This window comes from Chroicocephalus ridibundus, chromosome 3 (assembly GCF_963924245.1).
Source record: "Chroicocephalus ridibundus chromosome 3, bChrRid1.1, whole genome shotgun sequence".
NCBI lineage: Eukaryota > Metazoa > Chordata > Aves > Charadriiformes > Laridae > Chroicocephalus > Chroicocephalus ridibundus.
In genome coordinates, this window is record NC_086286.1 from 67,772,067 (window position 1) to 67,793,615 (window position 21,549).

At 40.5% G+C, this 21,549-nt stretch overlaps 1 protein-coding gene across 1 annotated transcript in view; it reads left to right on the forward strand.

Moving 5' to 3' along the window:
* The window catches only part of MOXD1 (monooxygenase DBH like 1), a 53,247-nt gene extending 38,740 nt beyond the window's left edge, over positions 1–14,507 (forward strand). Inside the window, exons 7-12 of the mRNA XM_063329574.1 lie at positions 95–261; positions 1,709–1,900; positions 5,398–5,457; positions 7,450–7,592; positions 11,166–11,334; positions 14,030–14,507. Of these exons, the coding sequence (XP_063185644.1) occupies positions 95–261; positions 1,709–1,900; positions 5,398–5,457; positions 7,450–7,592; positions 11,166–11,334; positions 14,030–14,194 (896 nt within the window). The 3' untranslated portion in view covers positions 14,195–14,507. The remainder of the gene's footprint in view (positions 1–94; positions 262–1,708; positions 1,901–5,397; positions 5,458–7,449; positions 7,593–11,165; positions 11,335–14,029) is intronic.
* Positions 14,508–21,549: the final 7,042 nt, after the last annotated feature.

A 21,549-nucleotide genomic window follows, 5' to 3' on the forward strand; every position in this document is an offset into this window, starting at 1 on the left:
TAGGACAAGCCTTGAAAAATGTGAAACAATCGGATTTTTTTTTTTTTTTTAATACTGATTTGCAGCCATGGCTGACTGTGTTCTTTTGTTGCAGGTTTGATAGATAACTCTGGTCTGAGGTTAATTTATACTCCAGTTATAAGGAAATATGATGCTGGGGTAATTGAAGCCGGTCTTTGGGTCAGCCTCTTCCACAATATCCCACCGGGCATGCCTGAATTTGTGTCAGAGGGTCACTGCACACTGGAATGTCTGGAAGAGGTATGTCTCCTGTCTGAATCCATTGGTTTTCATTCCTAGAAATAGTTTTGGACAGCCTCTTTAACTTCTTGGGAAGATTGATAGTTACCGTTTAAGATGTGTGAAGAAAGGCATCTGCTACATGCTGCCCTCCAGAATGTTGAGTCTTTTTGATCTGGGTATTTGGGGTGCTCAGTATTCAGGCTGCTTTACTGGTATGAGTAATCCTGGGTGACACAGTGCTTGTGATGATTTAATTGTGTGTTCCATATACAAGCATACATCGCTTTCCATGGCAAAGCTATAAATAGCCTAGAATAGCTAGCCCAGAAAAATTGTTGAGAGAGACTAATTAAGACCTATGCATTAACAAAAGGCTCATAATAGTGAAGTGAAAGCCTGAAGGGTATTCTTAGACCAACCACAGAAACTAAAGACCTGAAATGTTTTGTTGTATGGCCCAAAGTACAAAATTATGCATTCATTAAACACTTGGTTTCATTAGGATAATCTAAATATCTCTACAGATAATTGAAGTATTGTCTAAAATCTGTGATTAATGTGATCACGGGAGATTCTCATATACTTTTTCGTTACAGAGAAAAGTTGAATGGATGCTTGTTATGATGTGGTTTGGAGTGAAGTGCAAATTAGACAGGGGATTTAGATTTGTTCTTGGAAGTGTTAAATGTTGCATATTGTCCTAGCATTTTTCAGCCTAAAACCACTTGAGTAATCTGTTATTGTGAGGTTTCTGACCTTAAGGCTTAAGGTATTTGAAAGGTATTGTAATAACAGGTTATTTCTAGTTTGAGCTCTGCACAAGAATCAAAGTTTAGCATGCTAAAAGTTTGGATCCATAGATCTCAGCTAGAATGGGAGTGATGTCAGATTTGTGTCAGTTTGGAAAAGTAAATTTTAAACTGTTTTTTTGACCCGGAAAAAAGTTTCAGGTGTAAACCTATGGTATTTCACTACCAGTTGACTTGAAGATGGGAAGTTGAGCATATTATAATTACATTCTCTTAATTTAAAGTGTTTCTCTTGGCATGATATTGATGATAATGTCTTTCAAAATGGCATAGAAATTCCTTTTCACAATAAACATCCACGTTCAGCAGTAGCAGCCACTAGCAGTAAAATAACGTCCAAGTTTTAGTATAATACCCTTGAAAGTCTTAATCTATTGAGAATTATTGGCAGTCCAGTTGATTTTCATAAAAACTGCGTGTGTTAGGAGTCAAAACTTTTTTTTTTAAAGAAAAAAATTGCCCAAAACCCCCAAGTTTTTTTGTATATAAAATCTTAATTTCACACACAGATACATTTGTTTTTGCTCCAGACTGCATTTTGCTGTAAACCGAGGGAATGCAAAATGCATTTATTAATATATTTTCACTCTGTTTGTACGTTGCATTATATTACATTGCATCTGGGCACGCTGATGATGTTGGTTTCCCCTTGCCAGGCTCTAGGTGCTGAGAGACCTGCTGGGATTCATGTGTTTGCGGTACTTCTTCATGCTCATCTTGCTGGCAGAGCTATCAGGATGCGTCACTTCCACAACGGCGAGGAGCAGAAGCTGCTTGCTTATGACGATGAGTTTGACTTCAACTTCCAGGAGTTTCAGTATCTGAAAGAAGAAAGAACCATCTTGCCAGTATGACACTCTTTATTCTTTCCCTGAAAGTGTTTAAGAGGTCGTGTGCCTAACATTTACTGACATTTAGGATTAATTTTGCTATAGAATTCGTGAATGTTTTGTTTATTTTTTCACTTGTTGCAGAGTGACTAATGCAGTGAATTTGCAGTATCTCAGGAGACACTGCGGAACTGGCTGGCCCATGAACTCAAGCTGTTCTTTGGGTGCATTTGGTGTCCACAACTACTTGATTTGAACTTTACTGTTACAGTAGACTGGACTTCAGTAAGGCCTTTGACACCGTTTCCCACAGCATTCTCCTGGAGAAACTGGCTGCTCATGGTTTGGACGGGCATACGCTTCGCGGGGTAAAAAACTGGCTGGATGGCCAGGCCCAAAGAGTTGTGGTGAATCCAGTTGGCAGCCAATCACAAGTGGTGTTCCCCAGGGCTCAGTATTTGGGCAAGTTCTGTTTAATATCTTTATCAACGATCTGGATGAGGGGACTGAGTGCACCCTCAGTAAGTTTGCAGACGACACCAAGTTAGGTGGGAGTGTTGATCTGCTCGAGGGTAGGAAGGGTCTACAGAGGGATCTGCACAGTCTGGATCGATGGGCCAAGGCCAATGGTACGAAGTTCAGCAAGACCTAGTGCTGGGTCCTGCACTTGTGTCACAACAACCCCATGCAGCAACAGGCTTGGGGAAGGGTGGCTGGAAAGCTGCCTGGTGGAAAAGGACCTGGGGGTGTTGGTTGACAGCTGTGGTTCTTAGGAACATGGTTCAGTAGTGGACTTCTCCGTGTTGGGTTAACGGTTGGACGTGGTGATCTTAAAGGTCTTTTCCAACCTAAACGATTCTATGATTCTATGAAATACTTGAGCAAAGTAGACTATAAAATCACACATGTGCCTGGTTATGCCATCTTCGTGCATCCAGCCAGCTGAAGAATGGAAACACCACTGTGTGGCCTTATGGAACCCTTGGAGCCAAGTAGCCCATCCTGAGTATTTGCACACAGCAAGTATCCAGCCTTGCAAACATGTGTCTACAAATCAGCCAAATCTTACTTGTTTCACATTTTTATTTGTTGTTGGGAGTAAAACTCTATGCTCACGTTCCACATGAGGTTTCACTGAGTAAACAAAACCCTTCAGAAGAAGAAATAATGCAATTCTATCTGCTCTTCTTGTGAGAAAAATGTAATATATCTTTTAAAAAACTCCCAACCACAATTACATTATAAAGCAGTAGCTGTCCATAGATATTGCATGAAAAGAATCTAGATTTTTTTGGTTGAGTCACTCATTTAAAAATCATTCACTCAACCTTTGTTAGTTCCAGCTGGCATCTATTTTTGAAGATTTGGCCTGAGGACAGAATGTTAGTGTTGCAAAAATTGGGTGCTCCAGATATGACCAGCAGCAGATGGAGATGTACCTGTCTGGGTGCATATGAACAAGCCCATTATTGGTGGAATTGGCCAGATTTAAAATATCAAACAACTGGATTTTTTTTTTTATGATTGAAGCCAGTAGGGGAAGGGGAAGACCTTTGGAATGACTGAACTTCAAGTATGGTCAGGAGCCCCATGGTTTAAACTTCCAGGCTTCTCTTCAAGTCCCTTCCTCTCTTAAGTCTCTTCTCCCACAGTCGTATACTTTAATATTTGTCCTTTAAAGGCAAGACACTAAAATGCTAACTTTCTAATTTTATTTCTACAGCAAAACATGGATGTTCAGGTGTAGCATTTACTCTTTGAAGTCCAACTGCTTGTACTCCACAGGGACTTCAAAGACAAACTGGTGTTACCTCCTCCAGGAAAGAAGTGTTGAAGGGTTTAGGAAGGGGGCTGGCAGAAGATGACAGGTTTGCAGAGAAAGCCTGTAATATTTTTAGGAAAATCCACGCAGATTATAGAGAAAGACCTCTTAAAATTCAAGAACAAAAGGGAGTAGGCTGCAGAAAGACTAAAAGAAGTATTTGATAGTATCAGCAACTTAAAAAAGACAGCTTGAGTAGAAACAGGAATTCTTTCTCTGAAGTGAGCCTTTTTCATGCCTTCTGTTGTTTTCATCTTATGCAAAAATACCAGTACAGCTTTACATACATCATTCTGGTGTAATTCGGACCACAGCCTAATCAATTAATTATTAATATTAAAAATTTTCATAGAAGTTCTTGTTATTCTGTCCTTCTGCCAGCTCTTCCAAGGGTGTATCCTTCTTTCAGCTCGAGGAGTCGGGGTTATTTGTTTTCTTCACGTACTAGCACTGTCTTCCAAATTTGGAAGCAAAAGATTTAATCTCACAGAAGGAACACTTCTAGTGAATGTTATCCAGTCCGTAAGCCACGAGAGCCAGAGACCTCATTGGTGGGAACCAGCATATTCCCACTGGGGGCAGCGAAGCTGTGCCAGTTCATGCTGCTTCAGAGAGCTCTGTCTCCATCTGTCCGACAGGAGGCTGACACAGCTTCTTCCAGCAGCCCGGAGTAGTTAGTGCTAGCATTGATCTGGCAATGAGACAGCCCACGGGAAAGGAGAAATTATCGGCCTTTGAAGGGTCATCTGATTTTTGCAGGGAAGACTAGTACAATGGGTGATAGGGTAAGATGCTGATACAAAAAAAACCCAACAAATTAACCAAAACGAATAAACCTCTGGCATCCTTGTGATGTGAAGTTGTCCAAAAATATCACAATTTGGACATCTGGCTACGTTCTTCAACATTTTCATTTCCACTTGATTATCATGGTGGTTTTGAGATTTGTATTTGATTAGGTGCAGGGAATAGAGGTACTACCAAACTGTAGATCAGTTTGTCAAGACAGCAAAAAGTTAATTTGTATGTACTTGAGAAGGTAAGTATTCAGCCTTTCCCATACATATCTGTCAATATACTTAAGTCTTTGTCTGCCACTCCTCTACTCGCAGGCTTGGCAGATAAACAGTTGTTATTGTGATGTGGAAAGCCTTCTTTTCCTCATTTGGCAAGTATTTCTATTCAAGTTGGCAGGATAAATTAGCCTGGGGAAAGCTCTCCAAACTAGAACTGGATGAGTTTTGGAGCAATACTCATGTGTATACATCACAGAATCATAGACTTTTCATGGTTGGAAAGGACCTTCGAGATCATCGAGTCCAACCATACACACAAAAAACCCAACCCTACGATCTCTGCCACTAGAGCACGCCCTGAAGTGCCAAGTCTATATACATAATTTTCCTGAAAATAGGATTATAACTGGGCTCCTCCATTGCTATTTTAGAAAAACAGACCAGACTATTAGTAAGGCTCTGTTTAAATCCATGGGGGATCCCTGAGGATCAGACATAATATGAATGCTAAGTGCCAAAGCCTTACCATATGCTTATTACCTAATCCTTTGCTCTTTCAAAAAGTCCTGTCCACTGCTCTGATCTTTATTTCTTAAGTGTTTTCTGTCATCTGTGGTTACCTGAAGCTGGTGTTGATGAACTTCAGAACTCTGAACTTCCTAAATCTTGTGTTTCAGGGGGATAATTTAATCACAGAATGTCACTACAGTACTGTGGACCGAATTCGCATGACATGGGTAAGCCAAGTTTTAACGGATCAAAATAAGTACACAGATAATATTGGGGACTAAAATCTTTTTCATAAAATGTTATTGAAAAGTGTGAACTTACTTGCTAACGCCTGTGTGCACGTAATTATGTATTATCTTTCCTTTCATAGATTCTTAGGTTTTAAAGTCATCAGGGCTATTATGAGAATAGTCTGATCTCTTGCATAAGGCATTCAAATGGCTAGTTTAGAAAATTAAACAAGCCAGTTCATAAAAGATCTTTAAAAATCAGACTTAGCTAGTGTAGGGAGTGCTTTCTTCATAACATGTATTGACATGCAAATTCTGCATATTCTAATGAATTATTTTTATGAACTTGCTACCCACCATTTTTCCACAAAGTTGTAATTGCTAGTTCTTACATACTGATTTTTACTTACGCTGTGGTTAAGATGGGACCACTTGCTTTTGTGCCTAATGTAGAATCCAGGCAGGTCCTTTGGGCTGGGAGGAGGAGGCTGGGCTCAGTGAGCCTCTGTGCGTTACCGTTCTCATGCGGTGGGTTTTCCAGCATCAGGGACCCTCCTGCAGAGCTGCTGCCCCCAGGACAGTGCAGGAGGAGCCTTTGCCGTAGCCTTGCACCCTTGCAGCCGAGGCATGAGGGGCGGCTGTGCCACAGCACTGGGTGCATGTCCACGGCAGCAGACAAGGCAGGGCTGTGGCCAGGGGGAGAGCATCCCCTTTGGGGTCGAGAGGGTCTGGCTCAGGCTTGGCACATGGCAGCACATGGTCTCCCAGACGCAGCTTTTTAGGTTAGCAGAGGCCATTGCGATCTGGCCACTTGGTTTTAGAGGTGAAGCAAATTCGGTTGTTGGGAAATGAGCTGGACTGTGCCAGCTGGCTGTGAAACCAGAGAGTGATGCCAGACCCAGTATGCTTATGGGAGGGACGTAGCTGCCAGCACCCAGCCTTCACCAGGGGCTGATCCTGCTTCCTTGCGAGGTGCTGGATCCAGACCTCCAGAGGTGAGACCGGAGGGGTTTCTGTTGGCCAAGGAAGACCTAGTCCTGGCATCCAGAGAGCACAGGGATACCTCTCCCTGTGATGATACCTCTCCCTCTCCTACATGGCTGGCATGTAGGCACATGCAGTAGGTATATAAAGAAAAGCAAAAGAGCGAGAACAAAGGCTTTTGAGTTTTTGTCCTATTGTCCTGTGTGGCGACCACACTAGCTCTTGGCCTTTAGTTCATGTATTTTGTGTTCTCCATTCCTGTTCCTGTGGTTCTGTGAGATTTGTGTAACCGTTCTCACATGGGTTTTAGGAACACGCAACTCATTATCTTGTCCATATTTACCGAGATTGATTTTAAATTAGTTGTTTGCCCCATTGCTCTCAATGGAAGACTGTTTAAGAGTCTATGTCTTCTGCTAGCTAAAAGTCTTACTGTAATTAATTAATTATTTTATAGTTAGTGCTCATTTGTTCTTGAGTCAACATTATCTGTTAACTTAAGTAACTCTTTTCTTTTCATACTCTGCATATGTATTTCCAAGGAGAGTCCTTAGAGATACATTTTTCCATCCTGGCCTCCATTTTGCTAGGCAAAGCTCATTTAATTTCTTATTAAACAGACTAATTATCCTACCAGATTTTTTCTCCATCAGCTCCACTTTGAAGGCCTTTTTCTGAAACACCGTAGATAAAAGTAACTTGGAGACAGCTGAAATGAAAATAAGCCTGAAGTCAGATAGTACTCTCCAACATAATAGGAGTCTTATTTTATTGATAGTTGTTCTTTCTGTCATCTTTTAAGCTCAGGAGTTATTGCTTGAGCTTGCAGTGTATTTTGTAATTAATTAAGTAATAACTTCTTGCTACTTGATAGCCTCATGTGCAAAATATACCTGTTGAATTGGGCCTCCTGATACAAATTTCATCAGCATATAAATGCTAATTGGTGTTTTTATCTGCGGGATTCCAATGCTATCTTGATTTAAAGAAAAATCCCATTTTCAGGGTGGTCTGAGCACCAGGAATGAAATGTGTCTGTCGTATCTGCTTTACTACCCGAGAATCAACCTCACCCGATGTGCAAGTATTCCAGATATAATGGAACAACTCCAGTTCATTGGTGTTAAGGAAATCTATAGACCAGTCAGGCAAGTAAAATGTTTATGGATATGTGTAGCACCTCTATTTCTGTCTGTGGGATTACAGGGACATTTTTATTAGACCTTTATTTCTTTCTGGTAGTGCAACATATTGCAGGGTCACTCATGTGACTCGTTTTTGGTCAATACATTGTGCTGCTACTTATTTTTCCTGCCAAATTATTTCGCATCTTTTTTTATTTTTAATAAAAGAGCAGTTTCTTCTGTTGAAGAAATAGTATTTCTCACTGCAGTTTTTTTTTCACCACACTAAAAGTTTACAAGTTTACTTCACATGTAAAAAGACCACGTATCAATGTCATATTGATGTTTCAAATCTCTCAATTTATCAAAACATATCAGTGTTTCACATATATGGAGATAATTTTGAAAGTTTAGAGTTTGGGAGCATGGGTATTGAATTACCTTGGGTAGATTTGTTGACAGTAATTCTTCAGATCCTGGAAAAGTTGCTCGCATATAGAGCTTAATGCTATCTTGGTGACACTCACAAAAATACACAAAAGGCGAAGAAGTTGTAAATTAGAAAAGAAATGGAGAGATTGAGAGAATATGAAGTTGTTCGTAGTAAAAGATAAATGGTAGCACCATGGATAAGCACCATGGTGGAGAGAAACGAGATAATGGAGGCATTGGAAGAATGACAAGTCAGATGATGCAAGGTGAGTAGAGAGAAAAACATGGAAGCAGTGGTAGAAATCTAGCCAGGAGGAAGAATAGAGCTTTTTAAGTGAAGTGTTGGATGCAGGGGCTTGCAGTTCTGTGCAAAGACACTGTGTCCCGAGCTTCGGACTCCTACCATTCAGGAAAGCAGGACGCTGCATATTTTTGAGATGTAAATCCATGTTAGGAAAAAAACACCCTAGCTCATTCATCAGCTTTTCTTCGTAATAAAAATAACCCATAAGAATCTGAATATTGGCCCACTGTTCAGCCCAAATGGGGTAATATCATTTTGTTGTAAGATCTGCCTACTTCAGTGCTCCACAAATATTAAATATCCCCTCTGTGAATGGCAAGGGGTGGGGGTTGTTACCATTTAGGCAACTCAGGATCTATAATAACCACCATGAAGGGCCATGCAATTCAGCTGGCATCTCACCGGGAAAACTGGCATCTTCACTGGGAAAACCACAGGCTGGTGAATTTTAAACAAGGTGTTGCAGTTTCTACAGTAAGTTAGCAGAAGTCTTGCTGTCCTTCATCATGAGAGTCCTCGGCAAGAACAAAATGCTTCCCGTTGTGTTGTTGGATCTGGCTTTTCTGCCCTTGAATGTCAGTGGGATGACCTGCGCAACGATATTGCTCACTAAGAGCAAGAGTGATTTCCAGAATCTAGTATAAAATTCAAATTTTGGTAGGAGATGGGAGGAAGCCCGCTACAGAGAGGATAAATGTGTGTGAATATATAAAAATCAATAAATAGCATATTTCCGTTTTTAAGCCTTCCGTACAGTGCCTAAAATTAAAGCATCTCAATAGCAGATCAGCAGTGGAAGTGATTGTAAACAGAGTGAGAACAGTCTAAAGAGGAAAGTTCCCAAATGAATGAAATGCAGAAAAATAATCAAACAATGGAAAACAGAATGCACTATTAGTGGTGAAAGGTGAATTACATTTGTATTGTTAGTTGCACTAAACTAAGGTAGTAGTAAGAATTCAAAATGAAATTGATAGACTAATAGTGTGTCATCACATTTAAATTCTTAAAGTTCTCTTTCCTTATACAGTTTATCTTAACAAAAACATGTAAAACTATTATTGCAAAGTAATTTGATGTACAGGCTTACTGGTCTTAGTTCTGAAATTCATATTCAAGACAGAAGAGTCTGAAGAATGTCACAATGCAATCAATGTCTACTTCATTTTCCGCACTATTTCTATTCAAAATCTCTTAATACAGGGAGAACACAGTTTCTAAATTAGTCCTAGCTAAAAGAGTCTTTCTGAGCTTAGAAAGAAAATATTCTAACAAATGTATGCTCTCTTGAGTGTTCATTCATGATAACTGTACTTAAGGAAAAAATGCACATTTGGCCTGGGGAAATAAAGATGTTTTGAATAGAGTAAGTATGCAGACTGTCTGCCGCAAATGGAATAGTAATTAGAAGAAGAGATTATTAATGCCTCTAGTATTTATGACCTAATCCACAATTCTTGTTTCATTAAGCTCTGTCAGCCTAAGGATATGTGACCTGATACTCATCTCTCTTGTGTCAGTCTTACACAGGAATTGCTTCACTGACTCCTCCAAAGTCTGTCTTGACTTAGAGACGAAGGCAAACTGGAAGCAGGATCAAGGCACTGTGGCTCACTTTAAAACTTTTTTCCCTCAGTCTGGTGGCCCAGACAGTGGTATAAATCATGAGGAGCTGAGATGAAAGTGATTGGGCCACAATAGCGTAAAATAGGTGCTTGATTAAAATTATGTTTTCCGTGCCCAAGTGTTGAGTAGAGCAGAACTTTGGCACAGGCAGCACTTTACCCAAAGCAAGTGGGAGACAGCCCGCTGCAAGATAACACAGTTCTGTCTAAAGGGCTTTGAAAAGTAACTCATGCTCCAACCAAAGTATTAATCAGGCTACTTCGATAAAGTTTTAGCTGCTTTCATTCTTCCACTAGCTGTATTGGACTTTCTGTTTTTAAAAACTTGACCCATCCACCACGCTTTCATTCATCCCAGTAGTCAAACAAGGAGAAAGCAAGAACAATGGAAAAGGTTTTCTTTAGCTGGTTTTTTTTTTCTCTCCTTTGTTATTATTTTTGAGTTTTCTTTACTAAATGAAAGATGAGAAATCTCTTTCCTTCCCTTTCCACGTCTTTGGCTGGCGAGAAGTGGGTTTGGCCCCACTTTTTCGTGGGGAGGATTCCCACGTGTGGGCAAATTGCCGGCTCTCTCACAGCAGCGCAGCGCGTCTCTATCCAGCCCCTGGCAAAAAGTCCCGTTGCAGCCAGCATGTAGGGACATGCCAAAACGCAATGTCCACAGCACCAGTTACTCCCATTTGATCTTTTGGCACCAGTGCCAACCAATGCATGCTAGAGCAACTCCTGTGCTAGGCTGAGTTTTGACCTGTTATCTGAGTTATGACCAGAGCTTGGCAGAGCCATCTGGAAGCAGCTTTCTGAAGGCAAACGTTTCTTTACAACGCTCTCTGCCAAGCCTAACAGAGGGTGTGGTGCTTTTTTTTGTTTTGTTGGGGTTTTTTTTTTGAGAAGTTACAACAGAAGATCTGTTTTGTATTGCCTGTGTATTCAGTTTGTAGATCAGAGAAGAGCAACGTTAATTCTTTTTCTTAAGTTGAAGTCTTTCATTTCTAAAAGCATCTGGAGGCAAGTCCTAAACTGCTGACAAAGTTTTGTAGTTCTGTTAAAATCAATGAAACTGCGTTAGTTTTCAGTAGCAGAGAACTTAGCAGAGAATGTGATATATGTGACATAATATTCATACTAATAGTACATTTGTTTTTCTGAATAAATTCTCCAAAAGCTTTTCCTCATCAGTTCCAACTTAATGGCATTTATCTATTTTTTAAAACCTACTTATTTATTTTTCTTTAGGACTTGGCCTTTCATTATCAAGAGTCCTAAGCAATATAAAAACCTGTCTTTTATGGATGCAATGAACAAATTCAAATGGTCCAGATCGGAGGGTCTCTCCTATAATGAACTTGTGCTTAAACTACCAGTGAATGTGAGATGTTCAAAAACAGATAATGCAGAATGGTCGGTAAGTCTAAGTGTTGAAAAGGGGGCAACAATGCCATGAAACAAATGTGGTTTACTCTGCTTCATTGTATATGAATAAGTACCCGGTTATATGTCTTTAGACTGTTTACACGGCCATATTACATTTACATGCAATAACAAATGATGAGAATGTTTTATCAATGCTTTCGCCTAACTCGAGCATTATTTTAGAAGTATTGAAGAAGAATAGAAAAGTCGGAACTTCAATTAGCACTTGGGATGAGTAGTAGGAGTGTGGAGTCTTCCCGTGTGTCTGGGACTGATCAGAGGGTAACCGTATGTGTTCAGATTAGGTGACCAAGTTAAAAAGCTGTTTTCCCTTGGTGGCCTCCATTGTCAGGGACTTATGTTAGGGTCTTGTGATGGATGATTCAAAATCCCTAAATCAAGTTTCTTGTCTACGTCACTCTGTAGGGGGAAGCTCATTGACTGCATAAGGAAGCCTCAAGAATCTGACTTCTTAACTCAGGCATTTAGACTACCTAAAGTTATATGAATACTCTTCCAATATCTCTTGCTTTTTTGCTGGTCTTGTGTCTTAGAGATGGCTATAGTATTGGGCCAAAAAAGGTACATTTGGATTATCCGTTTCCTTTGTGCACCTTTGGAAGATTTTATTATAGTTTTCCTTTCCCAATTCTCTTGATGAAAAGAACTCCAAGATAAAAAATAATTCCCCAGTAAGTTATTATTTATTCTAAATGTCTCCTGGTATTTTAACAGGACTGCTGGGAAAAGCTGTCATCTTTAGTGCTGATGTGTGTTTGTAAAGAACTACTAGTGCATATAGTATTATCCCTGAAGGAGATGCTGAAAAATACATATTGCTCCTTGAACTCCTTTACAGAGTCCAAAACCAAGACTCCATTTTACTTTTTTGAGCTTTTCTGCTCAGAAGAGGAGATTGTCTCATTGTACTGGCTTATCTCCTACTGCGATTTTAGGCTAGACTAACAGAGACCATGACTAAAAGATGTGAGATACTACTGATGAAATACTTCCTAGGAAAGGACCTTTGCCTCATTGTCCTCACCCTGCAAAACAGCCCACGCTGTCACACGGGGCTTTCAGGTGGTGGAGAAATTGCCCTTCCTGCAGTAGTGTTCTCGGGTCTTCCCAACATTGATCAGACTGTTCTGCTCATGGGTTGTCAATGAAATACCATGTGCTACAAGTAATCAAAGAGGTTCTCTTTTTTTCTAATATTTGTCCCACTGCAGACCTTCTGTGAAAAGTAGTTATTGACAGTACCTGCCACTATTCACCAGTTTTGGTTAAACTTCTTGACCTTTGCAACTGCTGCCCAGTAGCAGCTGCGTAGCCACTCTTTCACTGATTATTTGTCAGAGGACAAGTTAAGATGATGAAAAGCACACAGAATTTTTATCAAGAGGGGATAGGTTTTTTTGTTTTGTTTTGTTTTGTTTTTTAAATGGTATGCTGTTCCCCTTTATCTTACAGGAATAAGGAACAGTACTTACAATTTAAAGAACATAGTCAAGGAGTGAGCTCACTGGAACTGGGAGTGCTTAGGCCTTCCTTTTAATCATAGTTTCCTGTATCAAATGACTTGGGCACATTCATCAAAGCTAAGATTAGGACTCTTTCCTTTCCCTTCCCTTATTAGTGATATTACATTAAAATGGCCATCCTCATCAAAATCAAGAACAGATTTAACCTGAATGGCCAAACAATCGGTGAGTTGTTACAAGAAGGAAAAAACTTGAAGTAGAGAAAGTGAGTTGAAAATACCTTTATCCTTCTGTAGGGATGGTCCCTTGATGAGTTTTAGCTTTCTGTTGTGTTTGCTAAGATTAAGTGAATATTTAGATTTTTTTTTTCCTGCAGCGCAGGATAATTGCAACATGGAAAAAACCCAAAGCGAGCACATGCTGTGCAGGTGGGCATTCAAATCTTCAAAAATGTTTGTGTCCAGGGTCTCGCTTTTTGCGTAGCTTCTTTTCTTGAATGTGTAGGGAGCACATTTAGGAAAACCCTAGCCAAGCAGTGTACCCAAATCTCTCCAATTTCATGTCAAAACCAGGACAGGCAGGTAGTTATGTCTAATTCCATAAAAATTGCACTGAGTTCTACAGGAAGACTAAAAAGTGCTCAATATATAGAAATATGACACTGCTGTAGGTGGCCCTGCTTGAGCCGGAACATCGGACCAAATGAGCCCTAGAGGTCCCTTCCAACCTCAGCCATTCTGTGATTCTGTGAAATAAATAGGAATAACTGGAAAACAGGAACAACTGCCTTGTACATACAAGTATCAAATATGATCCAATGTCCCTATCACACTGTAACACTATAAACTTCCATTTTTATCTGCCAGAAAGATGAAAACAAAACCCAAAACAACCGACCAGTCCCACAAAGCAAAATAAGGTCATACAACTCAAGCAACAAAAGCCTAACCTTGCTTTACTGGAGAGGATGCCAGTGTGTACAGCTGTTCCCAAGCTGAGAACAATGGATGTGCACACTGGATGATCATTTGGCGTGCAATATATTAATATTTTTACTGAGCTCGATGTCTCCACAGTAAGAGTCAAAACCCCACTACAGAACTAACAATAGATTCTTATGAAAGCTGCCAAGTAGTTAGCAAAATACAGATTTCTAATCTTATGTGATGAAGCTCTGACCAATTTTTATTATTTTAATTGCAGATCCAAGGCATGACAGCTTTACCTCCTGAAATAGAGAGACCGTACAAGACAGAACCAGTAATATGCAACTCATCTTCCTGTTTACGTTGCAGTTTATTCCTCACCCTGTTGTTTGTTGTACACATCGCAGCCAGCACCATAGGAAACACTGGGCCCCTTGTATAATAATTTTTATTCAGTTGTGTTCTGTATGCCATGCAAGTTCTCATGTGTTTGCACTGTTGCTATTGTAGATTTATTTTTTTACATATTAATAAACTGAATTTGCCAGTTCCAAATAAAATACGTACTTCCTTGGAAAAATGTGGGTTTTTTGGTTTCCAGTGTAAAGTATGTATAAAACACAGTAGGTACACTGGCACGTTGCATATTGAAATCTTTTCCTGCACCATTTTGTTACACTTTGTCCTGGCTCTTTCACACGGTGTTTTCAAAACCAACTCTGTATATGGGTAAACTTAATAAACTAAAAGCAACTTAGTTAACCATATTCAACGTGGTGTGTGCTGTATTATTTTGTCTTGGTTTCTTGACATCTGCAGGTTATGAAATTATTTCTGCATGGACAGGTCTTGCAAACATGTATTTGGCCATGTCTGACTGACACCTGCCGTAAAGCTACAGGAAGGATTCATTCAGGGAGGACATTTCTGGGAGCAACACATCGCAAACCATCTCTCACCTTAAGAGAAACGAGCGCTATGGCTGTGAAAGGGATGAACCCCAAATCTCCCCGTAGGAGTCCTTCAGCTTGGCAGGGATTTCTCTCCCCCTTTTCTGTTCTTTATCTCTTGCCCAGCCCCTGGCAATTCAGTGTGTTTCTTTTGTCTTTAAGGTATTTGTACGGCGAGTAAGGCTTTGGCGAGGGGTAGGCACACCTTTGCTGGATTTGATCCGGATAGCAGTAGCAATGAAAGATCTATCTCGCAGCCAGGCTCTGGCACGCACAGGGAACCGGAGTACGAGCCTGCCAGGAGCTATTGTTAGCACATGCCGAGCATCACGATAGGCCACAGCGTTGATGAACAGGTTAGTTTTGTGTAAAATTTTTTATTTGTTTGTTTATTTATTTGGAAATCCTCAACTTTTTTACTCAGATGGTGTTGGGCAGGGAAGATTCCCAAAAGATACCTGACTTACTTGCAGCCCAATGAAAGTATGCAACACAGTAGAAAAGGGCTTTGAAGATCCACAAACCCCCTTATTTTCGTAGCCACACTGCAGTTACAGTAAACTATAATTTTTCCACAGCGCTGCGTAAACTTTGCTGGAGCGTGGCTATAAAAGTAAGTTGTTTTGGATGTTGAGAGTGCTTCCCTGACCCCTGCAACACCTGCACTACAACTAACCTCTGAGGACTTAGTTACATACAGACTTTGTTACATATATTTTATGACATTGAGCACTCTTGTGCAGTATGGCGAGTCCCGATCAGATCGAGAACCTGACCGAGCTGAGATAAACTGGTTTTCTGAACGTTTTTGTTCATTGACTGTTAATGACTGATACCTATCTGTGCAATTGTACCTCTTAACGAGGGCAGGCTGTCCTAATGCAAAGAAATAGCACATAGGAAGGAAAATTAGGAGAGGATTTGGGAACTCTCTCCTCTCTATTGAGAAGTGGGAAGGAAAGCATCACAAAGCTGGTAAGGCTCCTTTGTGGGTAGCCAAAATGGCAATGTGTGTGATACTCGACACAGAAGAGAGGCGCTGAAGCAGCTAATGCCTCAAGTAGAGATGAGTATTAATGACGTATAGATTAATTTTCTAGGAGCTATTACAATCTCAGTAGAAAATATATGCACGAAGGGAGTTTAAAATGAGCTATGAAGGTCGAGGTTCACAGGGCCTACTAAATATTCCTGGTGTTGCAGTCTGCACTTGGGGTAACTCCCCCAAATCCTGGGAAACTTCCTCACTGTTGTTGGGCTGCTGCTTGCTCTAAATATACCTGGACAGTGGTACATTCTGTCATCCTTCCTATTGGTGCTGGATAAGGTAAGGAAAGCGTGTATGCTAAATAGCATATGGATATTTGGGGGGTCAAAACCCTGAAGTTTTAATAAAGAAATATAACGATTTAGGTGTTTCCTTCCTGCCAGCAGGAGAGCTATGCTTTTCTGTTTTGTATTCCTGAATAGACTTGGTTGGAAAATGAAAAACAAACAATGGTCATGGTGAATTGCAGGCAGAAAAATCTTCCAAGTGATTATTTGTACAGATCTGTTCTGAACGTGAAAAGCTAGGGCACCCTCCAGCTCAGGTATCCCAGAGTCCGGGGTGCATCTGATTGTAAAAGCAGTCAGCGGGAGCCTGGGCCTTTCTTACACTTAAAACCATTCCTGAAGTGAGCATGTTTGAGCAGCTTTTTGACAGGGAGTGAGGGGTAAAGTAATAGGGAATGAAATGAGAAAAAGCGCATTTGCGTTGGACAGGGGAGCCCTTTCACATGCAACACGGTCTCATTTGCTAATAGACGTGGGCTACTGGCATCAGTCCTATGTTGGCTTGGTTTGCAACCAAAATAAAGAAGATCTAGGGTTATTTTCCATTCGCTTGGCTGTTCTCTGGTTTGATGCAGTTTCTTATCTACAGGGATGTCCTTTCCATGGGCACTCATCCTAGGAACACGTGAACAGATGGGTGTTTGTTGTTGCCGTCCAGTAGGCCGCGACATGATGTAAAGCAAAGCTGGCTCAGAAAGGATGTCTGTGTGAGATAACTGCCAGTATATCAGGAAGACCTGCTGTATACACTAGAAGTTCATTTTTGTTTAACTTCCAACTGTTTTATGACTTCTGGAGGAATGGAAAGGAAAATTTTGCTTCACAGGTAAATAAAAACAGACACTGGTGATATAGTTCTGGGATACTTCCAACTAAAAGGATCCAAAGCAAATGTGAGCACGTTACATTATTAAACATAAAATAAGAAAACAAATAAAAGGTGAATGTCTGAAATTGTCACAAATTCAAAGCAATGATAGAGGTGAGAAATGCCACGAAATAACTCTATGACACTGAAGAAAAAAACAGATGGGGCAAAGAGATGCCTAGTCACAATGCACATGAAAAGCTCTCAGGCACAGATTTCTCTGGTTTTCTTTCAATATTGTGCTGTGGTAAAGCACATACTCTTGCACTGTATTGCTACTCAAAGCTTTCATAATAGTTATAGTTAAAAGTATGTACAGTAAATACTGTTTTCAAGGAAACCGTAGGAGAGGAGAAGATGTTGAGTATACACTGGAAAATAAATGAGTTAGGGACAACAAGCACAAAATGATTAAACATAGTACCTCCTTTTAACAATTTTGCCATTCAAAGTTTTTCTGTGTGAAGAAATATGTTACGAGCTTCTCGTGAGAAGCTAAATACATAAATAATTTAGTGGGATAAGGAGTTGCATTCTGGAATACCAACTGAAAATCCCATTCTCCTTAAATCAGATTTCCTACACATTGGTCCAGCTGCCTGTCAACCTGTAGACTACCTATAGATATATTATTAATACTATTTAATCCCTTTTAGTTTTGTTATTTATTCATTATGAAGCTTCCATTTAATGAACACATGGCTCTCCTCAAATATTCACATTATCTGAATCAACAACCATTTGGGATTTTGCCTGTGTGTTGTAAAACCAGGATGCAGGAAGATTGAGAAGGGAGCATTGGAGCTTGTGTAGCCCTTAAATCTGCCCCTATAGGGGAAGGTGCCATTCTCTGCTCACATATCACATCCAAGAGGTGCATCGTAGGGCCCCCGTGTCAGCCCATCTGTGCCTGCATCGCAGTGACGTCTAGGCTGGGTGCAAGGGTGGACCAACACAAGAGCGAGAAGCGGAGCTGCAGCCGGGGGGAGTGCAACTGTGCTGGGATTAATCTCTTTCACTGAGGAGGTCTGGCTTGGTAACCAGACTGGCTGGTTAGAAAGAGGGACTGTATGGCCATATTATCCCAGAGGCTGAGGCGGCACAAATTTAATAAATAAAACCTAGCAGAAACACTGGCCTCATTCTCCTCTTTCCTCCCTTCCATGCAGAAAATGACTATTTTTAGACCAATTATTACCTATGGAGTGTTACAGAATTTCCACTCCTTCCGCCCTCTGCCTCTTATTTCTGAGTTTTGGTACATCCCTTTCTTTGCATGAGAGAGAGAGATAGCAAACGTATCCAAAACCTGTTAGCAGAGGGGAAAGCTGGGAGAAGAAAAGGACGGCTGTAACACAGAGAGCTCTTCCAGGCTGCTTCCTCCTTCCCAACGGAGGTTTCCCCAGGCCGTGGGTACCACCGGGAGCATCAGTAACCCAGAGACCAGTGTCCTGTGATCACACCGAGCCTGGCACAGGCTGAACAAAGGGTTGAGGACAGCCATGAAGTTTCTCTTCTTCAGCCCCTGCAAAGTGCTTGCCATGCAGGTGCCTGCTCCTGGCTGCTGAAACCTAAAGACTGGTGCTTAATGCACTCACCCAGGGTAAAGGCATGAACATAATTTAGGTTTGTACATCAAAACTAGCACAGTAGAATATTTTCCCAGACTGAATGTTTAGTTTTGTGGTAACTGTAGTTTGCAGGAAAACTGTAAGATATCAGGCAAACATAAGATGATTTAAGATGTCCAAAACCACGACTTATAGTCTGCTTCTGAGAGCTGACCATTTTAGGATGAGTTATTGCATCCTGTTCAAAAGAAGACATGTTAAAATTCAGTACAAGCCCTTCCAAACCACTGAGCAAGAATCACGCCTATCACCACTTGAACGATCCCGCATAATCAGATGTGGCTCTCCCTGTTACCCACTTTGTTTGCATGGTATCCCCAGACCTCAATGTTAAAAGCATTTTCAACAAGTACATTTACACTGCAGTTTTTTTACAGGTACAAATGTGTCTCTCTGCTAAATACGTGATTGTTTCTCCTACTCCTTCCACTCTTCTTCAAGGTAAGATGAGTATTACCTATATGAGGTAAAGCTCATGGAGGAGCTTATTGTTCTGCATAGTGTGTGAGTGCCAACATTAAATGGTGCAAAATGATTGTTAAATGCTGTCATTAACATAATTGTTCTAAAATCTACTTTGCCCTGGTTTATGTAACTGCAGAAGGCAGAGGAGAATAGCAACTCCTGCTTCCAGTACCTACGCTAAGTCTGACTACCTTCAAGACAACCTGTAAAAACTTTCACGACTACATGTGCCACAGCTGTAAAAATATGCAGAGAGCTTGAAGCTTTTCCCAGACAGCTGTGGTGAGTGAACCATTGACTCCCAGCAACATTTGTTTGCTCCATGTCCTGCCTGTCCAGTCCTTGTAGCCCTGGTGGTGACCTGTCATCGTTTATGACTTCAGGGGTGACTTCTGTGCTGGCTGCGCACGGGGAAGTTCAAGGGCTCTGCTTTGCCCCTTGGCCATGGTGAGGACGGCTGGAACTGGCTGTGGCCACTGGCTTTTTCATGGCTGCCCTGCAAATTGCCTTGGGCCTCCATGAAATTGATAAGGAGTGGGTGAAATACGTTGCCTTGTTTTTAAAATGCACTCACAAAATTGGGTAGAGCTGTATTTTAATATGTGACGGGAACTCTGAACTGAAGAAACTGTGTAGTTGGATTGTAATATATACTACATGGATTTTAAATATGCATGGCTGCTGAATGCAAAGGTGTAAAGAAAGTGGGACTTTTTAACAGTGCAAAGGAGGATAGTTGCTCTGATATACAGGGAGAATGTTCAGTACCCTGTGAATACCTGTCTTAGAAGCAAAATCTTCGTCATAACATATAACCATCATGCACGGCTAGGAAGGTTGATGAGCGGTATAGAGGTGGCTGATTAAATACTTGTTGGAGTGTCCTTTTAAAATTATTGAAGTTTAAACTGTATTGTTAAGATTTTTAAGAAGGTCTTTTGAATTGAATATCCACCTTTTTAGTTAAATGCAAACAAACCCTAAATAAAAGACTTCTGAAGGAGGAAGGGCGGTATGCTGGCAGCGTGCAACTGATAATGCTACAGGCTCAGATGGTAGCAACTACCTTATCACCACTTGCTTGGAATAAAATCATGGTGTGATTCTTTGCTTGCTCTCCTGACTGGAAGAGTCCAGGATGGACAGAACACGGCTTGTGTTAGCTGGGACAGGCAAAAGTTTTACTCTTACCGACTTACTAAGATTAAACTATTTCTATTTAATTTTATTTTAGTTAAACTCTTTCTATTATGTCTTTAATTATTAAGATCTTGTCCAGATCATACTGCAGGAATCAACTTTTATTATACCATAGGCAGCATAGAGACAACTAACTAAATAGATATATATTACAGCAGTTCTCAGCTTGCAGAGCATGTTTTTTGGGAGAGGGTTGACCATCTATCTTTTAATATCACAACCTTTTAATCACTGAAAAGATACAGAATATGCAGTGGGACATATTTGTATTTTAAGCCTCAGATGCTTAAAAGCATATGTGGGTTGTTTGTTTTTTTTGTACTTACTGCACAAAAGGCAGTCTTTTAGTTTTATAAGCCTGAGCAACCATTTCTTCAGCACATTGTCATTATTTAATCATGATTTAAATTCCCTATTTGCAGTGATTTTTAAGAAAGATAATGGTAATTTTTCACTGGAAATATCTGATCTCTTGAAAGGAAACCTGGCAAAATCCAAGGTGCTGACTCCTTCCTCTGCTCTAACCTAAGGACCAGGTAATAAAAGGTTCTTACAGCTTGACACAGTACCGCGAAGAGCCCTGCTTTGTGACTGAGCAAAAATAATCTGAGAATCACAAATGGCTCTCATCTCAGGTTTATTTAAGCATAGATTATCAGTAGCATAGAAAATACCTATTTCATCAAAGCGAATAGCATTTCTGTGGGTGTCCTGTTGGTTTTACCGAAAATTTCTGCTCTCCGGACTAAAAGAGGATGTTGTGTAGTATATTTTCCTTTTTCACTGCTTGTCTTAAGGTTGTATGGCTGGCTTGTCATCAGTGGATGTCTTAAGATTTTTAAGGGGATAGGGTTTGAAAGCTTCGTCACAACTTGTACAAAACCTTGCAAGACATTTCTGAGGAATACAGCAAACTTCTATAAATATCTATGTCTTTAGACATCAAGTTACAAGTCCGCAATATGCTGTGAAAGCCATAAAAGCTGCTCAAGTGTTGGCCATTATTTGTGGCATCATGTAGTAAATCTGGCAGAAGCTATTCCCAGATTGTGCCTCTCTGGGGAGACTGTAATTGAAATACTGAACCTGGACACATTTTTAGACTTGACAGGTTGGATTCAGTGCTGATGGAAGCTGACACAAATCCATTATAGGGCTATATGAGCCTACCTCATCCTTCAGCAGCAGAGGATTTGGTCCTTCAAGGCTGGCAAGATTTAGAAAAGCAGGTCAGAAAGCTGAGAAATGCACGACAGGAAGCAGATAGCAGGGAAAAAAAATTAAAGATAAATATGTCCAGCTGAACATACCTCCAGAGGTCAGTGCTTTCAGCTAGGGTGCGGAAGAA